General features: G+C 34.2%; 1 protein-coding gene across 2 annotated transcripts; it reads right to left on the bottom strand.

The window, feature by feature from the left end:
* Window positions 1-3673: 3673 nt before the first annotated feature.
* LOC129579862 (synaptic vesicle glycoprotein 2B-like) lies at window positions 3674-7560 on the bottom strand. 2 transcript variants are annotated; one of them, XM_055470042.1, is made up of 7 exons: window positions 7199-7560; window positions 6956-7048; window positions 6117-6441; window positions 5139-5959; window positions 4895-5051; window positions 4673-4800; window positions 3674-4555 (listed from the first exon to the last, which is right to left on the bottom strand). In XM_055470042.1, exons 1-7 carry the CDS (start codon window positions 7233-7235, stop codon window positions 4449-4451), a joined length of 1668 nt encoding a protein of 555 aa, XP_055326017.1. In that variant the 5' UTR covers window positions 7236-7560; the 3' UTR covers window positions 3674-4448. The 2 variants fall into 2 exon arrangements, with proteins under 2 accessions (XP_055326017.1, XP_055326018.1); XM_055470043.1 differs by lacking the exon at window positions 7199-7560 and having other exon boundaries at window positions 3676-4555; window positions 6117-6545; window positions 6956-7006.
* Window positions 7561-7724: the final 164 nt, after the last annotated feature.

The following is a 7724-nucleotide window of genomic DNA, read 5'->3' as shown; positions in this document are numbered from 1 at the left end:
AATTTGCGCGCACGCACCTAATTTGAGTGATAGAAAAAATAATTAATTTTTTCATATTCTATTTGTTTTCATGGACACAAAATATTTTAAATCAAATTCGATTAGAGTTCGGTTCAGTGATTCTTTCGCTCCATTCGATTTGCATAAGTTAATTTAAACGAGGCATGAGATTGCGTTTTATAATCGAAAATCAATTTGGATTATATTGCACAAAAAAATATTGATCGTATTTTATGCATGCGGCAGATGCTATGTGACGTCGATAGTTTTGAAGACCGGTTGACGATTTTTTGTTCGAATCAAAAATCGATTCGTTTTAAGCGCTGAAATATTATATGTTGACATCCATTTGAGCATTTGAAATAAAATAATCTTCAGACCGATTAGTGTATTTACACCTCATTTGGAACAATTAGACTGCGGTGCGATAGTAATCACATGAGGTTAATCAATCTTGGATTGTAAAAATAGCATACCGAACACGAGCGTCTTTTCATCGTACATTTTGCTTTTTGTTGTGTATATTACAAGTTGTACAACACGGGTTTATCGTGGATAGCAAATTTCAAACGAGAAAACGAGTTTCACTTTCATCTGTTTTCACTGAACCGTGAAAAAACACAAACGCCTCATTGTCTCTAACCTTGAGCGATGTGTTGTCGTTTTGTTCTCCTAGTTTCGCATTTTGGTGCGTAATTCACTTCATTTCAGCGGTTGTTATTTCTGCATTAATAAATCAAACGCCAGGACGCATCATAATACAATAACAGTCTGGTGATAAATGATCGTCGTCATGTTACGCTTGGCAATCCATCAACATGACGATTTAATCCAAATGCAAATACTAGACAATCGAGATTTGGATTTGGCAACAATAAAATAACGTTTGAAACGTAATTCTACAAACATGTGCATTAACACTGATCTGGAATGACAACAATTTAGCGGCGAATCGTTGTGCATACTGTTACACTTACCCCTGATAACCAATAGTCTACCTTAAACGAGACACATAATAGACACTCTCTGCGACGTAGGGTCTACGTGTAATAATTTTCTCACCAGCAATGATTCAACATCCTATGTAGAATCGATCGTTTACGATATGCGTAGATGAATGTATAGTAAATCATGGATACGTGCACTTGATATGGCGGATGGTCAGAGATAGGTAAGTAAAATCACCAAATGAAATTTCGAAAAGTAAATTCAAAGTACGTAACTTATAAATACCGTAGAGTTGTTATCAATACTAAAATTAACTGCATTGTATACATTTCACAAGAGTATATTCTTTCAAAGTCTCCTGGTAGAAGTTCATCATATCCAATCCATATATTTCATGGAAATACGTTTTGATATCGACATAAAAAAAAGTATTACGACGTATCATCATATCATACCGTTGAATATCGTGCTTTTTATTTATAAATAAATATGTTGATATATCCCAACGTTTCTGTCATTGACAATGAAAAATCTTGATTCAGCTCAAGTTGGAGAATCCCTACGAGTTCAATGATAATATATTAAATTCAGCGTTTGCATTTAAACACGATAATTTCATAGCAAAATCCATGAAAAATGTCACTTTTGTTCGGGAGGTACCTCAAAAAGTCACTTTTAAGAGTTTTCGACTGAGAAGACTCCCCATATTTTCGAGAGAAAAAAAATGGTGGCGTTTTGGACATTTTTGACCATATTTCACACAATCATTGGAAATTTTTGGATCTGGCAAGTATATTTCCATGTAGAATTGCCCGCTGAACATTTTTGTAGAAGTAATCATATGCGTAAAACCACTAATAATGGGAGTAAATGGCATGCAATTTCATTTGACAATGACTTGTACACTGGAAACGCAAAATATCGAAAAACGACAAAACCTTACCAACTTTCAAAAATTAATGATGCAGTTCTTCATGATTTGAGGCCCTTTTTCAGCCGTCCAAATATCTCGGCAGGGACAAAAAAAAACACCTGTCCTACTGTGTTTCTAAATGAAAATTTTCCTCTAGGAAATAATGTTGATTATCAAAAACAACAAAAGCCTTCATAGAATACCTGTGCGAATTTTCTATTCTAGGTTACACAAATAAAATTCGATAATTAATTTTTTTTCTACCGATAAACAAGTTCACGCTACATCACAATGGAAAATGATAATTAAATAAACGTCGCAGCAAAGGCAAAGAAGAAAAAACAAACGTTTCCGTCGTAGTAATTACTTCAATATAACGCTGTGTTAAATGTATGCATACATTCGAATGCAGGATTTTTCCATTTCTATTCCCCCTAGGAAGTTTGCTGTTAACTTAGTAGTCACTATAACTTAACAGTGAATTGTCACAGCCACAGTGAGCATACGAACGAGTATAACGTATACATACACGCACGCTCAATAGCTTACTGCGTGTACGTGTATGTATGTATGTATGCGTTATAACCGCTCGCATGCTCACTGTGACTGTGACAATTCACTGTTAAGTTACAGTTGGTTACAGTGAATTTTATTGTGGGTGTCCACACAGAAATCACGTCGATTAAGTATCACGTTGCATTGAGGTGGAGAGATCGATCAAGGAACAGGATTTTCCATTTCGGTAGCAAGCAATACAGCCGATTCTCCGTGCCTGTTTGATTTTTGATTGCACTTCGTTTATGTAAATATCAAATAATCAAATCGTGCACCACAACAGATTATTCCGTGCAACACATGTTAAAACATTGAGTGTTTGAATGCCCGATGATAGAGGATCCCAAAACAAATATTTCTACATCATTACTTTGTCCGTGTCACGTCCAAATAAGAAAGTTATCAAGTTTAGTGCGTTTTCTAAAGACTTGCTAAAACAGCAATAAGTTGAAATTTTTCAAATGTAATCCGATTTTGCTGAAAATTGAAAAAATAATTGGTATACATAGTAAGCGAGCAAATAGAAGAACATTGACATTCAAACTGATCCAAAAAAACAGTGCGTGTTAAAAATTGTTAGACGGTAATACTATTTGTATTTTGTTCTTGTTTATTTTCATCACGTTACTAAACAAACCATAAAAAGCTCTGCTCACGCTCTTCTATTCATGACGCGCATCATTTTTTTTCTCGTCACCTGGGGTGGAATTCTAAGTCATTCCACCAAAATCGTTCGGAAATATTTTTTTCGTACATAAGACCATATTGGAGTGAAAGAGAGAGATTCCACTATTTTTCAGCATTCCACCGGAATTATTCCGATAACTCAAGGAAGAGTGGAATGTGTGAGAAATAATTCCGGTGGAACGCTGAAAAATAGTGGAATCTCTCTCTTTCACTCCAATATGGTCTTATGTACGAAAAAAATAATTCCGAATGATTTTGGTGGAATGACTTAGAATTCCAGCCCTGTACTACCCATCAATTTATCTAACCGTAAGCGCTTACTTCTGTTTAATCATATCAATATTGTTTATGGTGAATTTTTTTATTTGCTTTTGGTTGGGTAAATGAAGGAGAAAATGTACAAAGAATCTATGTAAATCTACATTATCAGTGTTTATCATGCAGTTTTAACAAATTTTTTATTGTATATTTACATACTCTTAGAATTCCTGTTTGAAATACGTTCTATAAAAATAGATCGTAAATTTTCATTTCCACATTTCAATTGTGGATTTACGCAAGTATTTGTTGGAACTATCGGCCTGTTACGAATCTTAGTTTTATGATCACGTTTCAAATCATATTATGAATTGTTAATCTAACGTCAGTAAAATATTTTCTAGATGAAGCACGAACCGTCGATCCGTTAGCAGAATCTCGTTTTAAAATGTATCGTAATTAATTTGGAACAAGAAAAAATCTTATCGCCAACAGATTTATTTTCCTCAGTCGACCATAAAATGACATGCAGATGATTATTTACACGGATCTTCTGTTGCCATTTGCGACATTCCGAGATATAGCTCGGGATGATGATTAAATTTCGCTTGTTTATGAATCAATACCTCGGAATTTGAACTTTCACAACCGTAAGAAGAGAAATTAAAGCTGTTCATGTTCGATTAAGGAAACGTCAAAACCTTGAAATACATTTAGATGGAAAACATGGTTGGGATTACGTTGAAGTAACTAGATTGATATTTGTTTATTTTGTTGGAGATCATCGTGAAAATGGGTCTATTGGCAGTCTATCCAAAACAAAATATTATCAATTAAAATTTATTACTAAATGGTAAATATACATTTAAATAGGCTCACAGTGGAAGTTTTGATACTTAATATCTAAAATTTCTTATGGTATACATCTAAATGTTCTAATACTTTTGAACATAATTTAATGTTCACAGCACACACAAAATATAGCTGAGAATGAATTGGGTTTCCTTGCATTTTGACTCCATAGTATTCATAGTATAATTTGTGTCATAGTTTCTTTTTATCGCATTTAAATTACTAATAACACAGCCTATCTGAATGATATGACACTGAGACGTGGTTCGTTTTGTACGATTGATTTTCGACTGTCGACCTTTTCATGAATTTTCGGGATAAAGTACGTTAGCACTCCCACAGCTAGAGAAAAAGAAGAGAAAAAAATATTAGATCATGTAAATTTCGTTTCGAACAAAAGCGAAAATGAAGTGAGCAAAAGAACTAATTGGCTACTGAATGCCAATTTGCTAGACTTACCTAGGACACTTGTGCCAGATATATAGAAGGCAGTCTCACAATGTTTGTCCAGTAGCATAGCGCTGATGGAAGCGCCAACTACACTTCCCAACCTTCCAAACATCAATGAAATACAGATTGCCATTGCTCTGTTAGCGGGAAAAAATGTTGAATTGATTAAAAAAAGTTCATAATTTCGTCCAATAATCATTGAACTATTATAATCAAATAATAGTAATTCACCTCAAAGCGGTTGGATACAGTTCAACGGTCGCCGAATTGACAATATTCACTGCGATGCCTGAACACATCAATGTAATAAGTAAGTACACCTGAACCACTGGTATATTAGTTAGCATACAAGCAATGCCACTCGATCCACTAACTATCAAAATGAAAACTATTTCCGGGGCAAACGAAAACATTTTTTGTTTAATATTCACTTAAGCTCGTAATAATTTGATTACAATATGATCATCATACTCACATAAAATGGGGAATTTGCCAACTTTATTAATGATCAGTCCGATGACCATAAAGCCTACGGCAAACAAAACTTCCAAAACGATTCCTTGCTCTAACGTTGCCAACTCGAGTTTTGTTATGCATTCTCCATCGTCATATTCGTCGAGTAGGATTGCGCTCATATTAGCCGGTTTCATGTTGATAATATCGCACATGGCCATACGTTGTTCAGTAAAACTGTCCAAATTCGATGCCATTTTGTTCAAGATTTCGGCGAAGAACATGTAAAATCCGTTGCTCGTAGCATAAATTCCGAATTGAATAGTGCAAATCAAAAGAGTCGATGACAAATGAGGAGGTTTGAACAAAGGAGCTGTTTGAATCCAAACTGATTTCAGCAATGGGAATCGACTGTTTTTGTTTTCCAGAATACGACGTCGATTTTCGATTGACTCAGTCTCTTCATAAATTTCAAATAATTCGAGTTCGTTTTTCTTGCCGTTATTCCATCGGTTCATTTTTTGCAAAATTTTATGAGCTTCCATTTGTTTACCTTGACCGAGAACGAATTTCGGACTCTCTGGCAAAAATAATAGGATCAACGACGAAAGGAATCCAGGAATACTACAGACAACAAGGAAGAAACGCCACGGTTTGTATGTGATATCAATGAAAGGTACGTAAAACTGCCAGTCTTGATTAATGACGAACCACGCGAGCAATGGCAACAACAGGCACGAAACACCGTAGATTAATGCTGATCCCATTATGGCACGACCTCGTTGTGCGTTGTTATGGAATTCACCCAAATATGCATAAATCGTAGCCGATGAACCGGAGATGCTATTTTATGATAAACCAAATGAATTCATTTCCATTATAGTCTAGTGATACACATAGACTTTATGATTGATTCGCACGATCGACACTTGTTGATCATTGATTTCAATACTCGTAAATTACATACTTTAATTTATTAAATATGCAAATAGCAACTTACAAAAATCCATTGAGAAATCGTAATGTGGCGAAAAGATAGAAATTTTGAACGAATGAAGCAGCGACAGACAAAAGAAATGCTACGAAAAGAGTCGGTTGAATAACGCAGCGACGGCCTTTGGTATCTGCTAGGTAGCCCCACAAATGTGATGAGCAAATTATTCCAAAGAATGAAACGGCGCCCAAAATCCCTTTTTCACTCGTACTCAATTTCAAATCACATTGTGAAACGGGAATCACAAAGGCCATACCACATGTTTCCAACATCACTGCATTCAATATCATGCCACTCAGAAAAATTATGACGTAGTTGAAGAAACCGAACTCTAATTTTAATAGAACGATTTTTCGTTATTTTTTTATATATCGTAAACCATCCAAATTGTAACATAGTTCAAATCGTAACATAGTCTCAAAATAAACCACTTTTCTAAAAAAAAAATACAAATAAGTCAATATTCATATGGGAAGTTTTTTTTCGTATTCTTTTCAAATATGATATAAAAAAACAACAGTTACCCTTCAAAGTTTTGCAGAAAATTAGTCTATTTGTGCAATTGTTACAATTTAGACTATGTTACAATTTGGATGGTTTACGATAGTATATTTTTTATATGTATATGAATGAATCATTGTAGTTTTTTGAAAAAAAAAAAAAAATTCTGGTTGAACACTGTTGTTTTTCGACAATTATATCATTTCTGTTCATTTTCCTTGTTATTTTAAAAATAAAGTTCATATTTTACATCGTTTTTTTTTTGTTGTAATTCTGTTTCGTTTTTCATTTGTCATTTTATTCAGTTCACTGTTCACTAATATTTCAAGAATCAAATGACTTACTGGTTTTGGAAATGGCTTCATCCATATAATATCCTTTTTTCCTCGGAGGTAAATCATTTCGAATTTTCGGTCGAATATCTGAGTCTCTGCGGCCTTTCGAATGAAAAATTTCTATTTAATAATGATTTTGTCCATTTTCCTTTTATTTGAATTTTTTTTCTTTTTTCTAATCCAAATATTTTTTTTCTCCCATAGAGAAATTCTCCGTTTTAATCCAAAATGTAAAAAATAAACATTTCGCACCATTTTCCACTTCATGTTCGTCTGTAGTTTGGCACATATTAAACGATTGTTATTTTAAACTGTTTCGGAGCAACAAGAGTGCGATTATTATTATTTAGGGAAAAAAATCGGTTAAACTGTTTTTGACGAATTCAAACGACGCCGCTGAATGTGAAAAGGTATATATCGGCTGAACGGAAGATGTGAAATGTTGGAATAAAGTGTTCGCTGTGCGTATAAATATGCGCCGAAAATGCTGCGAATGTGGCAATATCTATATCATAAACTGATTACACCTCTTCCAGTTATTGATAAGACCATAATGCAAATGTTTAGATTTTTCTGGGTGATAAAAAAAAGCCAGAGAGAAGGGGAAGAAAACAACAAATGCCATCGTTTGAAAAATCCACAAAAAATGCTCTGCGGTGCGCGGAGATGAGATGCCTGTTTATTTTACGTTGTATCCGATTAGTTGAAGTGTCAAAGCGTGCGACGAACGAACACACAACAACGAACCAGTCAGTCAAATAGCCAACAAGCGAATTTG

The sequence above is a fragment of the Sitodiplosis mosellana genome, unplaced genomic scaffold, assembly GCF_009176505.1.
Source record: "Sitodiplosis mosellana isolate CC-2019 unplaced genomic scaffold, AAFC_SMos_1.0 Smas_scaffold_6694, whole genome shotgun sequence".
Taxonomy (NCBI): Eukaryota; Metazoa; Arthropoda; class Insecta; order Diptera; family Cecidomyiidae; genus Sitodiplosis; species Sitodiplosis mosellana.
This window is presented reverse-complemented; position numbering and strand designations above follow the sequence as displayed.